This window comes from Mangifera indica, chromosome 3 (genome assembly GCF_011075055.1).
Source record: "Mangifera indica cultivar Alphonso chromosome 3, CATAS_Mindica_2.1, whole genome shotgun sequence".
In the NCBI taxonomy this organism is placed as follows: domain Eukaryota; kingdom Viridiplantae; phylum Streptophyta; class Magnoliopsida; order Sapindales; family Anacardiaceae; genus Mangifera; species Mangifera indica.
This window is the reverse complement of record NC_058139.1, coordinates 644,392-663,210: the sequence shown is the minus strand read 5'-3', so window position 1 is coordinate 663,210 and position 18,819 is coordinate 644,392. Positions and strand designations below refer to the sequence as shown.

At 33.5% G+C, this 18,819-nt stretch overlaps 3 protein-coding genes across 4 annotated transcripts; 1 reads left to right on the top strand and 2 right to left on the bottom strand.

Moving 5' to 3' along the window:
* Nucleotides 1-1,345: 1,345 nt before the first annotated feature.
* On the bottom strand, nt 1,346-4,630 carry LOC123210328 (phosphatidylinositol 4-kinase gamma 2). Its single transcript, XM_044628607.1, has 2 exons — nt 2,769-4,630; nt 1,346-2,098 (listed from the first exon to the last, which is right to left on the bottom strand). The coding sequence occupies exons 1-2, from the start codon at nt 4,134-4,136 to the stop codon at nt 1,721-1,723; spliced, it is 1,746 nt and encodes a 581-aa protein (XP_044484542.1). The 5' UTR covers nt 4,137-4,630; the 3' UTR covers nt 1,346-1,720.
* A 4,140-nt stretch (nt 4,631-8,770) lies between these two features.
* Nucleotides 8,771-10,689, top strand: LOC123211270 (GDSL esterase/lipase At5g08460). The gene is made up of 5 exons (XM_044629887.1): nt 8,771-9,146; nt 9,447-9,574; nt 9,665-9,904; nt 9,998-10,253; nt 10,333-10,689. Exons 1-5 carry the CDS (start codon nt 8,810-8,812, stop codon nt 10,560-10,562), a joined length of 1,191 nt encoding a protein of 396 aa, XP_044485822.1. The 5' UTR covers nt 8,771-8,809; the 3' UTR covers nt 10,563-10,689.
* An 881-nt stretch (nt 10,690-11,570) lies between these two features.
* Nucleotides 11,571-17,209, bottom strand: LOC123211271 (calcineurin B-like protein 7). Of its 2 annotated transcripts, none has more exons than XM_044629889.1 (9): nt 16,889-17,209; nt 16,061-16,801; nt 15,479-15,561; nt 15,307-15,366; nt 15,075-15,183; nt 12,306-12,358; nt 12,040-12,120; nt 11,843-11,955; nt 11,571-11,738 (listed from the first exon to the last, which is right to left on the bottom strand). In XM_044629889.1, exons 2-9 carry the CDS (start codon nt 16,149-16,151, stop codon nt 11,654-11,656), a joined length of 675 nt encoding a protein of 224 aa, XP_044485824.1. In that variant the 5' UTR covers nt 16,152-16,801; nt 16,889-17,209; the 3' UTR covers nt 11,571-11,653. The 2 variants fall into 2 exon arrangements, with proteins under 2 accessions (XP_044485824.1, XP_044485823.1); XM_044629888.1 differs by lacking the exons at nt 15,307-15,366; nt 15,479-15,561; nt 16,061-16,801; nt 16,889-17,209 and adding exons at nt 12,448-12,556; nt 12,707-12,766; nt 13,084-13,166; nt 13,256-13,343 and having other exon boundaries at nt 15,075-15,171.
* Between the last annotated feature and the right edge of the window lie 1,610 nt (nt 17,210-18,819).

Below are 18,819 nucleotides of genomic sequence, written 5' to 3'. Positions count from 1 at the left end.
ATTTAAAAAGATATTAAAATTATCAAAAAAAACCATTAGAGAGTGTTGAAAAAGAAAAAGAGTTATTTGAAGAAAAACCAAAAAAAAATATTAAGAAAGAAGAAAATCTATCAAAATATAATAATAATAAATATCTTGATGACTTTCCAACTGTTTCGTCGGATTCAAATCGGCTTGACTGCTAAATCCAACTCGATTTCATTCACCCACAACATTGCGCAGCAGTTCTTCTAGTTATTATAGTCTTGTGAGCCCATCTAAAATTCAAGTTTATAAGAAATGCTCTTTGCAGAAAAGGCCTTGAAAGCCATATTAATTACAGGCCCTGACTCAGCAAAGTTATAATTAGGCCTGAATTCAAGACCACTACTGTTACTATTTTGATGGATTGGTGAATAAGTCTGTTGAATTGAAAGCTTGGATTCAAAAGAAATGCCACAAGCTGTTGCTAGTAAATATGTATATAATTCGCATTCTCATATTATTTATATATTAAATATTTTTAACCTAAAATATATGAAACATGTATTTTATATATTTCTTATATTAAATATGAATTATATGTCATATTTTACATTTATTATATTTTTAAATTTTTGACTAAATTTAAAATATAAAATTATCTTTTCTATTTTCAATTATTTATAAAAATGTCACTGTCATTTTAAAAAAAAAAGAACTCAACAATATTTTTTTCTTATTTTTCAGCCTTAGCTTTGTGTTTTCTTCCTCTATAGGTTTATATAAAAATTCACTCTTATCTGAAGTTTTAAATCCAAACAAATTAATTCATTTATTTTTTCCAACTAACTAATACGTTATTTATTGTACAAAAATTTTTGATTATATATTATATTATATTTAATAATTAATTAAATATTTTATATTTGAATTATTATATTGATTTTCAATAAAAGATTCATAAAAAAATATTAAAATTATTATAATATTACTGTATTTTTCAAAACATATTATTGATGATGTGTTATATTAAATCTATATATATATATATATATATATATATATATATATATTATATTTTTTTCATATATAAATTTTGTAGAAATATATTTTTTATTATTTTTCGTGTTATATTCATATAATTCATATATCGTTTTTCTCTGTTCCAGTGTGTGCTAAGGCCACAAGTATAAAAGGGCTTGGAGCTTTGGAACAAATAATAAAACACCATCCGTTTCAAAATCTAAGCTATACATACACAACACAAGCTATATACCGTATATTTCTTTGGCTTCCAGTAGGTTCTTCTTCCGTTTAATTTTGCAGCAGATTAACATCATAAACTTCTACACTCTGAAAGATGGTGATTCCACGCACCAACAACTTTGCCTGTAAACCCAACTTCATATAACAGATAAATCTACATAGAACCAGGTTTTTAAGCCTCTGTTTGAGCTTCAGCCCTGAGATCTGAGTGATACCAAATCTACAAAGGGATGGGTACTTACGACTAACATTTGTAAGTATTATTGCTGAGATTCATATAATCTGAGCAGACAAATTATTCATCATCTTAAACTTCTGTGCAACATGCCAATACAATACCAATAGTAGCTGACAGAAGTGAAAGAACATTAGAAGCTTTAGGCCCATTTAAATAATATGAACCATCCGCAACCGTGGCACCACAACTGCAGTCCATCCAAAAATGGACTGTTCATCAAGTTAATACATACATAAATATACGAACCAGAAGAAATTATAGATTGATCTTGTCAAGCTGCGAGTCCATGATTTCAGAAACGGTTTGGAGAAATGAAGCTTCACTCATGCCAGGAAGTAAGGAATCTTGCGCTTCACGAACTATCTCCTCAATAGCAGATTCCTTGTTCACATTTGATCTACACATGATGCTTCCAATGGCATAAGGAGTTAGACCTCTCTCTGCTCCTTTCTTCAAAAGCATGGTAGAGATGCGGAGTGTTCTGGCACACTCAAGGGGAACATTCCACCCATAAAATTTCAGAAGTGCAATGTCTTGTTCAGCATCCAGGGACTTTATATAGTCAATCGTTTCGGGAGAAAATGGTTTTTGAGCTTGAGGCCAGTAAAGCCAATCAAAGGTGCAATCTTCAAACTGCAAACAGAACAAACGATTTGCAAATTTAGAAACTAAATGATCATTCTAATTTTTTGCCAGACAGAGTTCGAAAGGTTGGGTGACAACACATAAGGTGAATAAATTATACCAAGGTGGTCTGTGGAGTGGACAAAAAAAGGAAAATACGAAAAAATGCATGCCAAGTTAAGAGAATGTCATCTGAAACAATCACCATAGGCTTAAAGATAGTTGGACAAAATGTTGACACAATATGGGGCAGAAATTTCTGGTTGCCTGTGCTAGTGGCTTCATTTAAAACCAAAAATATTGAGTGAAAACATAATACACAAAAATTCATTAAGGGAAGTTCAGATTGACCAACCAGTACAACATTGTTTCACCTAACTATCCCATTTGACTCATCCTTACAATGTGTTCTGCCTCAGAAGAGATAAGCCACCAACCAAAGCTTGAACATTCAACCAGTTTTTGAACCCCTTTGTCTCACCCACCTATCTAACAATTTTCCTCCGGGACAGGGGATACAACTCAGTCAAGCCACATGAAAGCTGATAATTTGGACATCAAATTATCGTTCCCCATATGTCATTGCATTAATGTAACTACTCCATACAAATAAACAAACAGCAAACCATATTAACTTTTGATAGAGCAAAAGTTTTGGGGAAAATAAAAAAACACTTACATTCTCAGGCAAGCAGTAGCCATGATCAATCGGTATGAGTATAGTCTGACCATCATCCCCTTTGCCAACCAATATATTTCCAGCATGTCTATCTGCATTTGCCATCCTGATATCAAGCACACTGATTTTGTGCACCTCCTCCACAGGGAAAGCCCCAGGGCCCATGTCCTCACAATTCCCATAACTCTTCATGAACATTTGTAGTGACCCGATCTTCACATTTTTCGCTGCATGTTCATACCCATCTGGATAGTTAAATTCCTCGTGTAAGCACAGAACCATAACCGTGGGGGGTACACCAGCAAATCCCAATGTTTCACCTGATAATGAACGAGGACCACTCTTGGGATGATCCAGTAAATAAGCTGCGACTTCCCTCAGTGCTCCTTCTCCAACCCTAGTCCCTCTCTTCAATCCTTCACCATCTAACGACACAGGTAGTCCACGTGGGTTATTCACAGCCATTGGCTCTTCATCAATAGGCTTAAACACAGAAATGTAATCCAAACCCAATGAATCTTGCATGCAATACGTCCCTCCTGTTCCCTCAGATGACCTAATTGGTTTATGACCACTCTCCAAACCATCAAATGTAGAGTTAATCAGATTCCAAATCACAGAAGGCAAACTCACTTTAGGATTAACAATCACAGGTTCCAACCAGAAATCTCTAATGCATGGCTCTCTATTTACAACTCGAAACTCCTTCGGTTGCTTCTCTAATGCTACTCCATCTAATGTCTCTGTCTCTCTCCCCTCATTAGCATTGGCCGCGACAACATGAAGTTCAAAATCTTTGTCAATTGGCTTAGCTCTAACCTTTGCAGATTTCTGAACCAACAAATGAATGACAGCGTCATTGTCCTTACAAAGATCATCAATCAATCTCTGATTTTCAAGCCTCTCACCATCGCAATATATTTCCTGGCCATCAATATCATCAAAATCACGTTCTTTCTTTGCAATCCTTTTCTTCAAATGCCCAACATTTTGAAACCTATCAACATGAAACTCAAACTCTTTTCCACAACTTGTCCTAACAGTTATAAGCAAAAGATCAGATAACTTAAGAACTAAATGTAAAACATTCCCACCCATCAAACCATAATCTTTCACACGACTTTCATTTCGTGCCAATTCTCTGCCCCCATACACAAGCTTTTGCTTCTTCACTACAAACCCTTTACAGGTTTGAATCCTAAGCTTAACTGACTCAATCGAATCAGTCTCCAATACACGCATTGGGATCAATGAACCACAAACACTAAGAAAAATCAAGATTGACTCAGTAGAATTAGATCGTCCGGCTCGATCATTAAACAAACCGGGCAAATGACAGGGTTTCAACGCAATACCAGCAATCGACATATTGAAAAAAAAAAAACCCAAAAAAATAACAAAATGAAATGATCTATAAAAACCCAGAAGCTGAAATTAGATTATGATTCAGAGAAGCTCCAGCTCCTGGGTTAATAAAGAAGTGAGATTACAGAAGCAAGGACATGAAAGGAACTGTTATTCATATTAGGAGCGAAGTGGGAAAAGCTTCAAAACTCTGGAATGCGGATTCTTTACCCTCAAAAGAACCGAAGTGTAACGAACCGATTAGCCGAGTTTTTAAAGATCTGCTTCTCGACTAGTGATGGCGATTAGTTACACTTTCACCACTAATTTGATCAGAAGAGTATCCGTTTTGCCGCAATTGGTGTCTTCGATTTTAGTGGTGGCCGATTTTCTCGCCGATTTTTTCGATTTCCGTTAAAACTATCGCCGCTGATATGAGAGAAAAAGAAAGACCGGTGATGTAGCCGTTGGGCCTATATAAGCCATTCGTCTCAACGACTATCACGGACGGGTTGTGCTTTCGATTTAAAAAAGAAGTACGACGCCGTTTTCTAGCTTGTAACGGCAGTTTGCTCCCTCTTAAAAGAAGAGAAAGCACTTCTGCTCCCCATGGGTAACATCATTGAAGGTGCAACTGTGTAATGACTATAATACCCTTTTATATTTACTAACCATAGTTAAAACTTGATTTCTACTTTTTTTTTTTTTTTTAACTTGATCTCTCTAAATACCAACAGCCCTGCCCTTAAATGGCCGTTATCGTATTTGAAATATTTTGTTAGTTGGACAACAATTAAATTATATTTGGATAATAAGAACTTAAATCAAATATAAATAGGTGTAACTTTAACAGAGTTAATACTCAAATATAAATTAATTTGAGTTTAATTTAAATCTCAAAAATTCAATTAGCTTATTCGATTTGATGATAAGATTATAAGAAAAACCTTTAAAAAACATAAAAAAAGAAGAATAATTATTGAAAGTGACAAAAAAAATATCACAGATAAAACTAAAAAAGAAAATATCAATAAAAAAATTATCAAAAAAGATAAAAAATTATAAAAAATAAATAAATTTATCTATAACTTATATTGAATTAAACATTTAGCTAAAACTGAGCCATTTCAATTCAAATCTAACCTAATCCACAAATAAAATATTGTTGCCCACTAAATAAATAAAATGGTTACTAAAATTAGGATTGTAACAATGGTAATCCTGTCATTGTACAACGGGAAAAATGTATCGGTTTCCCATTATTGTCAACACAGTGGCATTCGTACAGAATATGTCTAGCTTTGAACGAGATGCAGAATGTAATGACACTAACGGCCCTAACTTAACGAGAATTTGACGTGGCTTTATCAGCTTTAGGTAGAACATTGGTTGTGTAAATCCTCAGGGTACGATAGTTTGGCTCCTGAGATTTAGATCCGTTAAGGCCAACGGCTCCCATATTTAAAATTAAAGCTACGTATTGCCACAACTAATTAAGTGCTAATTACTTGGATTTTGCTCTTGTAATAGTTACACACATGGTTTAAAAGGTTGGATTGAATTTTACCGTAGCATTTACACATTATTTTAAAACTCATATTAGATTAATTAGTCTAACCAGAATTTGATCTCAAATTTAGTCTATATTAAATTTATTAACACTTGTTTTACCAATTGAATTATATTGATGTAAAAGTTAAATTGATATAAACAATCTCAAATTGAATAGAATTGAAAGGTAAAATCAGTGTGAACTATGTGAAATCGAATTGATTTAAACTAAAATATATTTATATTATATTATTATTTAAGATTTTATGATGTCATATTGATATCATTAATCTACTAGTTGATTTATAAACTGACCCTTTAATAAAATTAACGTTGGATTTGTGTCTTAAAACTTTGGATACACTCAAGCATCAAAGAAATATTTATAACCCAATTTATTGTATAATTAGGAAGGTTAATTATGATTGAGATGTGATAAAAAATTGTGGGTGACAACATTACCATAGCCGTGGCATTTGAGAAGGGTCCCAAATCCTTATTACATATCTTGATTTTGAAAGCCTCGAGATCAAAATCAAATATGGACTCTTTCTCGGAGCTTCAACTTTCAATACTTAAAGCCTGTGGGTTCATTTAACAGGAAGGTTCCTCTTCCTCGAAAGAAGCCAGTGGATGCATGCATTCACCTAATTGAATTATGGTTCATCATTCAAAGTAAAAAAAATTGGAAATTGTGGCCCTCCTTGTTTGGCTTTTGCACTTCTTTTTTGCTTTAGTGGGTTACATTATTGAATTAATTGATTATCAATTACTATGTAATATTATTATAATTAAAGTTCTCTACTCACCATGTGCTCTCATATAATTACTTAGAAATAAAATATGCATTCAATTTTGAATTTCGATATTTTATTAACTGATTAAATATTATTTTATTTATAATTTAAAATCATTCGATCACATAATAATATATTATCTAAAAACTTAATTGCCCCTTACATATTGTTTATGGTAGTTAGTAGGAGTGGAGTCGAATTGAACTTAAGGCTAGTTTATGCTTAACTTGAATTCGTAATACCCAATTCGGGTTTGATTTAATTTATAGTGTTGTCATCAAGTTACTAACAGGATAAAAAATGCAATGTTGTGAGAGAGACAAATGTGTTAGAAATTTCTTTATGTGAACTAACATTAATTATAATTTTGGTTTAATAAAATCAGATAATTGAATAATCGAATATCAGTTTACAAATAATTTAAGTGATCTATAAAAATAAACTTAATGCACTTAAAGGTTAAAACATAAGTAGATAACATAAGTGTGAGTTTTGAGGTTTATTAGACTTTAATAAAAGTCGATTAACTTACTATATATTGGGTAGATATTTGCTTTAAAACCTAATATAGTTTATATGTAATATAACTTACCTATTCAAAATTATCATTCAACAAGGTATTTAAAGTAGAATAACAAGTTATGTCGAGAGGTGATCTTAACAGATAATTTTAAATATTTTATGAATTCAAATTTCATAATAATCCATTTATTTCTAAAATCTTAAAATTTAATTCAATATTTTATAATTTATGTATAGATTTTAAAATTATAATGGATTAATTTATTTTATTCAGTTTTTATAAAATAAATTAAAATCAAATCAAATTATAAATCATGTCCAAGTTTGATTTATTTGAATAAAATAATAAAATCAATTCAATTTAATTTCACTCTTACTAATAGCTAGGGATTAGATTCCATCTAAATCGTTTAGACACGAATTGATTGAATCACGATCAATTTATGGATTAGACTCGGGATGAAATCACACCAAATTTGTGCTAATTATTACAAATTTAAATCAATTTTAAAAAACGCTTCACTGGCATCAGCCTTAATACAAGGTCAGAATCGCCCCAAAAGTCACCGCCAGGCAGGCTGGCTGAGCGTGAATGAAAATATTTGTCCGCTTTTGTATTGCCCCGCACGTACTAAGAAGATATTTCTTTTTTTATAAAAAAAACTAAGTCTGCTACATCATTACACAGCGCTCCTCCTAGCCGTTGGTGGATATACCGTTGTGGTTGGCGACAAGGCTGAACACGTGCTGTGCCACACGTACACAAATTTGTACTATTTTAGAATCGGATTCGAAGCCAATTTCGATGTGGTTCATGTTAATGGGTAAACCCAAACCTACCAACATCTAAAACATATTGGGCTTTCTGATCAGATCTAGCTCAGCTCACTATGACGTTTACCTCTTTGAGTTGTCAACCAAATCATATCCGATTAAAATCAAGTTATATCTAAGCCAAATTCAAGCCTTAATTTTATATATTAAATTAAACTCAAACTAAATAAATTTACTAATTTAGTTTTCGTTGATTTTAAGTTAACACTTGTTGGAGCTCTACAATTTCCCAAATAAAGAGATGATAACTATTTTTTTTACAATTAATTTTTTAATATTTTTGTTCATGGATCAATGAATTTTGTGACGCGCAAGTTATTTGATCTTAATGTCCATCCACAAAAATAAAAGAAAAAATGCGTATTGGCCTAATTCCTGTGGATAATATTTTGTGCATAGACGATGGGATTAACAAATATAAATAATAAATAAATATTATTATATAAATAAATAATTTTAAATTATAAATAAATAAATAGATTATTAAATCATATTTTAATATTTTAATATATTTGTACCATTAGTAAAAGTAAATTTACTTCAAATTAAATTCAAATATAAATTGACTTAATTTCAATTTAAATATTATATGATCAATTTGAATTAAAATTCAAGACTATTTGAACTACTTAAATATATTATTAGAGATACTAATAAGATAAATAACATTATTAATAAAATAAATAGTATTATAAAAATAATATATAATATAAATATAATTAGAGAAATCTAATTAAATTTGAGTCGAATTATCAAATTAATATTTTAACTCAGGCTTTGACTCAAACCTAATTTAGTAGTGAGCCAACAGAGCTGACAAGGCTCAAAATCAGCCTTATTGGTCAGTTCTACAGTTTGTTATCCCTGTATTCTTAATTAATTCACACCCACTGCCAATTGAACTCTTAGTCCCGAGGTTATCTTAGTCTTTTTCTTTGTATATTCAACCGCACCTTCCCTGCCCGCCAATTATCTTCCTCTCCCATAGAAGCCATGCCAATCAATCTTCTTTTTCTCTTTACTCTGGCCATACTCGCCACCATTAACGCCTCAAAAGCTCTTGAATTCCCTCAAGAATTTTTCAACTTTACGCCTAACATTGTCAATGTCTGCAGTACAACAATATCGATATCGCCAACTGGGTCACCGATTTCTCCAACTCCTCCGGTCCCGGCTCTGTTCATCATTGGCGACTCCTCTGTCGACTGTGGCACCAACAATTACCTCGGTACTTTTGCCCGAGCCGATCGTCTTCCCTATGGAAGAGACTTTGACACTCACCAACCTACTGGAAGATTCTGCAATGGAAGAATCCCTGTCGACTATCTTGGTAATATATTTTTATCTTTTTCTTGGTTTCGTTTTAGTCATCTTTTACCAAGAAAGTAGACTAGAAAACAAAAGCTAGAAAAATGTCGTCTGGGGTCATTTTCTCCTTTTTGGCTATTTTCTATTTGTTTGGTTGTCAAGAAAGTGAAGTTAGCTAAAGAACAAGAAAACGTAACATACTTGATTGTTCAATTCTTGCTTGTTACTAAATCTTTTGCATGAAAAAGAAAATTCTTGAATTGGTTCGCTAGATCTTTAAATTTTAACTATCGAGCCCTGTCTGTTTTGATATTTTGATAAGCATTGCGGCTGGGGCTCCCCTTCGTTCCAAGTTATCTTGGGCAGAATGGTAATGTCAAAGATATGATTCAAGGGGTGAATTATGCATCTGCTGGTGCTGGAATTATAGTCTCAAGCGGGTCAGAGTTGGTATGTTAATTTTCCACTGATTCTCAAGTGTCCCTGATCATCGGATTTTAATGGAAAACCGACCATATTCATTGCTGTTATCTTTCACAGGGTCAACACATCTCCTTAACACATCAAATTCAGCAGTTCACAGATACCTATCAGCAGTTTATTTTAAGCATGGGAGAGAATGTTACAGCTCACTTAATCTCAAACTCAGTTTTCTACCTTTCAATTGGGATTAATGACTATATACATTACTACCTGCCTAACATCTCCAATGTGCAAAATCTGTACCTGCCATGGAGTTTCAACCAGTTCTTGGCATCAAATATGAGGCGGGAAATCAAGGCGAGCATCAGAATCTGATGTTTTTAGATTATTTTGTGTGATTTAGTTATGATCTATCTGAACTATTCTGATGTATAATGTTGATGAAAACAGAATCTGTACAGTATAAATGTGAGGAAAGTGGTGGTCATGGGGCTGGCACCAATAGGATGTGCTCCTCACTACTTGTGGAAGTACAGCAGTGAAAATGGAGAGTGCGTGGAGGAGATAAATGATATGATCCTGGAGTTCAATTTTGAGATGAGATACATGGTTGAGATGCTTCGGCAAGAGCTTCTGGATTCCAATATCATCTTTTGTGATATGTATGAAGGTTCCATGGATATAATTCAGAATTATCAGCATTATGGTCAGATTATTTCAACTTCTTTACCAAATGAAAGATCTTTCAGTTTATATATCTCATATGTTGTGTGTCTCTTTTTCAGGTTTCAATTTTACTAGTGAGGCTTGCTGCGGATTAGGGAAGTATAACGGGTGGATAATGTGCATATCGCCAGAAATGGCTTGCAGCAATGCTTCGAATCATATCTGGTGGGATCAGTTTCATCCAACTGATGCAGTGAATGCCATTTTAGCAGACAATGTCTGGAATGGTCTGCACTCAAAAATGTGCTACCCCATGAACTTGGAGGACATGGTTCCTGCAAAGCAGTAAACAGTTTAAGATAAATTTACATGAGCAAAACATAATTCAATTTGATTGGCAGGATTTCCGTGCTCAATAAAATGCTAAATCAAATATAAGATTTGAAAGAATACCTGAGCCATATCCTAGGTTATAATGACTGCTCTCTCTCTCTCTCTTTGAAAACATTTTTTACGACGATTTTCAATTAATAAAATTGTTGTGTTAGAGTTTTCAAAAGAAGGATCTAACTAATAGATAATAAGTTATTAGATCTCATTAAAGTTTTAATAAACCTTAAGTCTCACACTGATATCATATATTCAGATCATAACTTATAAAGTGTATTAAGTTATATTTATTGATCACATTAAGCTTGTGTTAAATATGCAATTGAACACTGCAATATTCCCAACACTGCAATATGTTTCACTCAACAGCTCTTCAACTTCTCCTCCACAATCAACACAAAGCCAACACAACTACAATCCAACAAGCAATAACTAAGGCTCAATGAAACAGTGGAAGAGCAACAATTTCATTAACTCAAATCATATTTCATTTCTGGAAAATTGGTGCAATATTACATCAGTTCATTACACCTCAACTTTTAAACATAGAAAGAAACACAAAGCTGTCCAGAATACAATCAACATAAAATTCCAGTAAGTTTTCCAGGAAATTATAGAGGCCCAGGTACCTTCCTCAATGATCCACTTTTTCCTCTGATTTTTCTACTGCCTTTCCCATGCCTGTCTCTTGTTTTTTCTTATCTATAACAGCCAGATTTCCTACTGTAGTGCAACGTTCCTTCATTGCCTCTGGTGGTCCTAGCAATTGTGAGTCTACCATTTGTTTCAGTCTCAAGCTACCGTGTGTCTCTCTTCTTTGGGTTTTCTTCTTGCAAGAAACTTATGTGCAAGAACTAACAGCTTGTTCGTAAACTTTCATTGGATTATTTAATTAATCATTTTAATTAAATCAAAATTATAATTATTGTTAGGTCATAATAGGATATCTTCTAACACACAGGTCAAAAGATGAAAAATCTGATATTATTATTGTGTAAATGTGACATTGCCTGATAATTGATGTATTCTGGAAAATATTAATACATATTTTCATTCTTTGTTGTTGGTGTTGCCATTACTATCATCATCCATGTCTGATCTCAAAACGAAACTGGGAAATGCAGTTGAAATGTCCCTGCAACAATTGACATTATGCAAGCCATTAATTAGAAGTTGACAGTGTTGTACCCTCCTGAGTATGGGTGGAGTCAAGACGCGTAGACTAATAAGACCAATTACGTTAAATATGGAATTGTCATGTTCTTTAGCATTAATGGATTACGAGCTACAAATTCATTCCACTCTTCCAGATCAATTTTCCCATCTCTTTTCGAATCAGCATCCTCAAATGTCTGTACAAGGTGGAAGTATGATCAGTCAGAGAACATCCTTAAGATCAATCTTTAAATATATCATCTTCCAAATCATTTATTTACCTTCTCAATAATGACCTCAATCATTTCATCAGAAAGAACCAACTCTGATTCCTTTAGAAGTGCCAAAATCATCTCCTTGACCTTCATTAGGTGAGTTCATAATTTCATCAGAGCAAGAATTTATGATTTATAAGAGTTTTGGGAAATGTCTGGGAGTTCTGAGGATATCATTTTGATTCCGATTCCATACGGTTTACCCAGATCCATTAACCTCTAACATTAAGTATTAGCTACATCAACAACAAGGTGTAAATTACTTCGATTACCTCCTCACGTTCGATGAAGCCTGATTGCCATATATCATATAATCGAAATGCGACTGCCATGTCAGAAATATTAAAATTAATGCAAACTTTTGGAAGAAACTGCACCGCGTACAGAGACAAAGAGATGAGAAGGATTTCATACAACTGGCTTTTTCTTCCAGGGGCGCTTTTGGGTGGAAAACACTCAGAGAAAGAACAAACTCTTCAAATTCTATCACTCCATCATGCTTCAAGTCAAATAGTTGGAACACCTTTTAACATTCAACGCAAAGAATAAACATAAATTTCACCCGAGTAAAGAACATCGTTTAAGAAGTTGATGTTAATCATATGATTGGTTGTGCGTTTTTTCAATTATCAGTGCATAAAAACATTAGTGATGATGAAAGCTGGTAGCTTACCCTGTCCGCAAAGAGACTCTGCTCCTTGCTGTTTCTGAGTAAGCCAAGCTTAAACTCTTCCTGGAGAATCAATCAGAACTAAATTTAGAAAGAAATGATATCAAATTTTGTATAATGATAGTGTTGGTTTTTTCTCTCCATTTAAATGCTCTCAGGAAGTTAATTCAGAGGGAGAGTGGTACATAATTCTCGAACTATCGATTTCTAAAGTTTCACGTACACCATCATTTGTGCGTTTGAAAGAGTTATGAATTCAAAAGGATTTCGCTGTTGTTCAACTCTTAGATCAATAGTAGGAGGTGCATAATTTTAATTCAAATGTTATTCGGATATTGTGCATAGATAGATGATTAAGTTGTCTAACAGATGGAACCCACCTTACTTATCAGCTCATCACCATCTAAAGATCTGCTTAATTTCCTGAAGAGCTGGTACAAAGCTTCAACGTCAGTTTCCTTAACTGTCGAATACATGCGAGGCAACGAGAGACTGAAAACCTAACAAAAACTCCAAAATCTGAAAGCAAAATGCAGAGCAAATGAAACTCACAATAGGTTTGAGCCGCAAGAGCAGCTCGGCTTCTATATTTGAGTCGCTGCTTCATGCAAACGCAGCCCATGCGAAAGAGATGTTTGAGCTGAAAGAAGAGTAAACTTAATATTTATCAGCTACAAGGATTCGCTAGAATCGTGTTGCAGTTCTGTAAATAGAATTCTGAGACCTCTTGAAATACTAATACATGCATGAAAAAATTTTCACTATAAATATTTAAAGTTTTAAGCTTAGTTCACTTTACCCTTATCTTTGGACGACTCCTTTGCGTTTACTTTATTTTTATTACGAAACAAGTTAACATTTATATTTGACAAGTGCACTTATGCTCTATTTGATTATCTAACCAATAGTCCTAGGTTTAATAATCTTTTCGCCACCACGCAGATATATTTGAAAATTCACTTTTCGAAATTGTATTCGCTGAATTCAAATAAGTAAGTAATTTGAATCCGGACGGTCTTGGGAAGTTTGTTTGACATAACTATATGACTGGCTAATGGAATCCTGACAGCTCCTGAAAGATCTATATTCTCGAATCAGATGCGGAACAAGGCTTTTTATCCCTGCCGCTGGTTCGTTTATACCCATGAAAAGAAAAAATTCTACAGAAGGAATTTATGTTTCCATCGGCATATCGAATCTGTCTAACTTATTTAGGAAAGGACCCATAATTTAGGTAGAGTTATAAGTACGGCCAAATCTAAAAACATTAACACAGGTATAATTTAACATAAAAACGAATTTAGCATAGTAGTATAGTGTACGAAAAATGGTTTTACACATGAAAAAGGTTGAGTTTGCGTATATGCCCATGTGTATATTCTTTTATCAACTTATACCCATAATTTAATATATGTCCACTTATAGCTAGTTAGGTGAATGTAAGAAGAGGGTGGATTTTATGAGCTAAACCAAAACAAATAGCACTTTGAATTAGTTGAAACAGTGATTAGTAATGTCAATAAGTAGAAAACTCATGAAAATAAAGAAGAAGAGTTCTAATGTGTCGAATCTAAAGAGTTTTTAAACTCAAATCAAACTAGAATTTAAACTTGTTTGAATCAAATATAAATTTAAATTCAAATTGATTTGGTTTAAAATTAATCCTATTCTATGTTAAATAGCCAATTTTTGTAAGTACAATTGGAAGTTGATGAGACAACCTTTTGCTTTTATAATGTTCAAAGGTTTTTCAACTTGGCCTGAATTGAATTTATAAGAGCAGAAGAAAGAGAATGGATTTAAAACTTCTTTGGAATTACTTTTTGGACAAAATTAAAAGCTTGAATTTATGTTTGATTATCTGCAAAGAAGAATGTGTAAAAACTGCACTAAATTAAAAGGCTTCTTGTGATCAACACCTTGTCCAGAATAGATTCAACAACATCATTGTATAGTGTCAGATCTGATTCACTGAGAAGAGCAACTATCATTGCCTTCACCTAATTCCTAAGTTAAATCAACAGCATAGATGTGAGAATTAGTTCTCCTTGTCGACAAATGTCTCTCTTATCAACAACAGTGATTAGCATGGGGATTATTTCAATATTCTGCAGAAAACAATGCAGAGAAGAGCAAAGAGTATTCACCTCCTCTTGCTCGATGTAGCCAGTCTACAGAAGATCATTCAATCTAAATGCAACTATAAAGAAAATATTTGGATTTTAGGATCCTAAACTTATTTGACCATGTGGGAAAACGATAGTTTATGCATATAAATAATCATAAATGAATATAATTAAAAAAAGAAGAGTGACAAACAAGTTTGAGGAAAAAGAAGGCATGATGCCCTTTTGTGCTTTATAGATTATACATGCAACTTTGTCTGCTTTTGGAGAATCTGGACGGAAAATGCTCAGTGACCGGACGAATTCTGCAAATTCAATTACGCCATTACGCTTAACATCAAACAATTCAAATACCTGCAAGAGAAGTTTCTATTATTAGGAAGCAAGTAATTTCTTATGTCAATTTGATAAATTTTGATTTGCCCCATCTGGATTGAAATCTACATTATTATAAACTTTGTACATAAAAAAACTCACCCTGTCAGCAAAAAGATTCCGATTAGTGCTGTTCCTAAAAAGTGCGAGCTGGAATTCTTCCTGCACAAAGAGTGATAAAGAAATTAGGACCTTTTTATATCCAGCAAAAGAGTAAATTTCCTCTACTAAGTTAATACAGATAAAATATAAGATGAAACTAAGAGGCAGATACCTTGTGAATAAGACCATCATCAACAATGGAACTGCTTAGTTTTTTGAACAAATCATACAAGGCCTCCACTTCATTCAAGGAAACTGCCCAGAAATTAAAAATATGTTGTTTTCTGATATTAGAAAACAAACAGATTATAGTGACCATAGAATGCCCAAATATGGTAAATGTTGATCGAATTTAAAACTTCAAAAGCATCATACATAAAATAAGATAAGTGTCAGTTGCCTATGTCATGAAAAGACATGGTATTGACAAGTAATATGGATTATATTTGACCATGTAGGTACCACTGACATGGCCCGAGTATTAACACAAAATGCAAACTCTAGCACAAGCCAGACAAGATGCTTCGTAGGCATATCACATATGATAGTAGAATCAGTTGTACATCTAACTCGACTACACTCATTGGAGTGGTATTGGCTCATTCTGCTGGCAATGCTGAAGATGATAGTTAGTTAAAGCAGAAGATGGCTAATGCAGTAAAAATGCAATTGTGTATTTCCAGAAGAAAAAAGAAGTATCTAATATTTGGATCCAAATTCGCAAAGCACATCAACTCATCAATGTGCTACTTACAAGGTGTTTCAGAAGCAAGAATGTTTGGGTCCTCATACCCAAGCGTTTTTCTAGCTTTCTTCAGATGAAAGCAGCCAGCGAAAGAGTTCATGATATCAGAACCAGATTATGTTTGACCTGAGTGTTCATACAGACTATAGTATTCTTTATTTGCCTGTCACATTCAAAGGGAAAATACATGAACATAAGATTTATGTTTGTGAATTCAATAAGAGCACGTCTCCTTGCATCCTTTCACAACCCTTAGCGATTTCTAATCATAACTATTATGCCAATTCAGAGTAGCCTGTCTTAAACAAACTGAATAAAGTTTAGAACTACAACTCTCTCACAGCAAAGAAAAGAAGATGCACATTATGAGGCATGAAACTAGCAGATCAAACCTCAATAATCGATCCATAATTCTTAAAGTCAGAACTGAAAATATCATCAGTTTATCCTTCTGACAACCAAATTAGAGCAAATGGAACTCCAAAAGTTCACATGCATCCATCTGGGTACCAAGTTATATAAAGTTCAATTCTTGACAACAAAACGGTGGGCTTAATCAATTAAGGCAGAAAAATCAACAAATGAACAGGAAGGAGATGAAACTAATAATAAGTCAATTGAACTGTTTTAGTGCTTCAATTTTCATGAAAAATAATGATGAAGAAGCAACTGGAGATCTGAGATTCAAAACACAAAGCTGTCGATCGTTGTTCCATTCTTACAAAACATCTTGTTACTTAAGCACGCAAACTGAAACAAAAACCATTACAGGAACCAATAAAACAGCAACCCAAAACATGTATCATATATCATGTTACTAGTGTCATATGCACTTACCAGATTAACTTGAAGGTGAAGAAAAAAAGAAACCAAATTTGATCACTGAAACACAAATTTCTGAGCTTCAGTTGACAGTTGAAGTTGAATAAAGTGATCAAGTTCTTGGCCTTGTTGCTGCTGCTGTTGTTAAAAGAGCTTCAACTGACAAATAAATATGCAATGCAGGACATATCTTGTGGTCATGGCAGCATGTGTCATCAAGTATATCTTGACTTGTTGCAATTTCTATTGTTCACTCAATCGCTTCTTTTTGGATTTCCTCCTACTTCAATGAGAACAAAACTGGTCAGCTCAATTTTTTCACTGTGCCATAATATAAACTAATCAGATGGAGATGTAGAGCTTACCAACAGCACATACCAACTATCCCCACATTTGATTTGCTTTCGGCATGGTAGACTGGTAGTATTGAATGAAAATGACTTAGCCTGACGTTTGATGTCACCAGTTGATAAGTGTCCCGTTTAAATTACTGAAAGTGAAAGTGAGAAGGTGGTCGGCTTTCTCGCTTTCCGTGGGTGGGGTGAGAGCTGCCGTGTCCATTTCATTATGGTCTGAAATATGGACAATTCCATAATCCCAGCTCACTCAGCACTAAAAGTTATATATGGATTTTGTGATATCTAAGCAAATCTCACATTAGCAAAGTACAAAAGGGATATTGAGTTTATATATATATCCCACATTAATTAATAATGAAAAAATTTGATCGGTTAAATAGTTTATGAGTGTCTCAAATTATAAAAACACGTTTTGTGATGCAAACCCTAGAACAATTTTATATATCCTCTTGAGCTATAGATACCTTAAATAACTTGTAAGTTGACCTAGGTTAGTATCTATATTTGAGCTTATCTTTCTAATGAATTTTTTTTTTATCAGGTGATTTTTTTTTTTTAACGACTCTCATCTTTGTTTAGTTATTAACTATTTAAATTAATTTAAACTTAAATTTAAATTTCATTTGATATTTTAGTTTTGAATTAAATTTAAGGCCAAACGACTATTTCCCATCCAAGGTATGCTGCAATCTTAAGTTTTCACTTTTTAACTATGAAAATATCAAACACCCATCCATGGTTGGTTAAATTTAACGAAACCCTAACCCCCGAAAATTTAATCTCATTTTCCCCTCTAAAAGTTTAAAAACTAACATTTTTTCCCTAAGCTAAGTTTGAAAAGATCGCATTTCCCCCCTAGGGTTTAGTTTCCAAACCCTTTCACTTTCTCTGACGCCATTGCCGACTGTCTCCCCCTCCCGATGGTTTCTCTTCCACCGACGGCCCCCCTCAACTCCATCCCAACCCATCCGACGCAGAGAGACGTCGTCTGGGAAGAGAAATCGTCTTCCCAGACGACGACGACTGAGAAGACGAAGAACTTCGCCTTCCTTGACGAAGTTCTTCTTCTTCCACGACTTCTCCAACGTCGATCAGGGGTCCAAATGAGAGGAAAGAGATCGCCGGAAGGAGGGGATGCTTCGGGAGGGAGAGGTCGTCGACAATGGAGCCGAAGATGTCGCCAGAGATTTCAAAACGAAACCCTAGAGTGAAACTGCTATTTTTTAAAACTTAGGCTAGGGGAAAATTTTAGTTTTTAAAGTTTAGGGGGCCAAAAGTAGATTATATTTTAGTTTATTTTTAATATTATAGATAAAATGACAATTTTACCTTTATCACCGTTAATTTTAACTGTTCATGAGTGAGTGTTTGATATTTTCATAGTTACATGATGAAAACTTGAGGTCGTCGGCAATTGAGCCGAATATGTCGCCAGAGATTTCAAAACGAAACCCTAGAGTGAAACTGCTATTTTTTAAAACTTAAGCTGGGGGAAAATTTTAGTTTTTAAAGTTTAGGGGGGTAAAAGTAGATTATATTTTAGTTTATTTTTAATATTATAGATAAAATGACAATTTTACCTTTATC

Excerpts from the sequence above, each read along its gene's own strand:
- LOC123211270 (XM_044629887.1), top strand. The coding sequence starts at position 8,810 with ATGCCAATCAATCTTCTTTTTCTCTTTACTCTGGCCATACTCGCCACC. Across the intron at positions 9,147-9,446 it reads AATCCCTGTCGACTATCTTG|CATTGCGGCTGGGGCTCCCC; the intron begins GTAATATATTTT and ends TATTTTGATAAG. Across the intron at positions 10,254-10,332 it reads TCAGAATTATCAGCATTATG|GTTTCAATTTTACTAGTGAG; the intron begins GTCAGATTATTT and ends TCTCTTTTTCAG.
- LOC123210328 (XM_044628607.1), bottom strand. The coding sequence starts at position 4,136 with ATGTCGATTGCTGGTATTGCGTTGAAACCCTGTCATTTGCCCGGTTTG. Across the intron at positions 2,099-2,768 it reads GCTACTGCTTGCCTGAGAAT|TTTGAAGATTGCACCTTTGA; the intron begins GTAAGTGTTTTT and ends TTCTGTTTGCAG.
- LOC123211271 (XM_044629889.1), bottom strand. The coding sequence starts at position 16,151 with ATGAACTCTTTCGCTGGCTGCTTTCATCTGAAGAAAGCTAGAAAAACG. Across the intron at positions 15,184-15,306 it reads GGAATCTTTTTGCTGACAGG|GTATTTGAATTGTTTGATGT; the intron begins GTGAGTTTTTTT and ends CTTCTCTTGCAG. Across the intron at positions 11,739-11,842 it reads ATGACAATTCCATATTTAAC|GGACATTTCAACTGCATTTC; the intron begins GTAATTGGTCTT and ends CAATTGTTGCAG.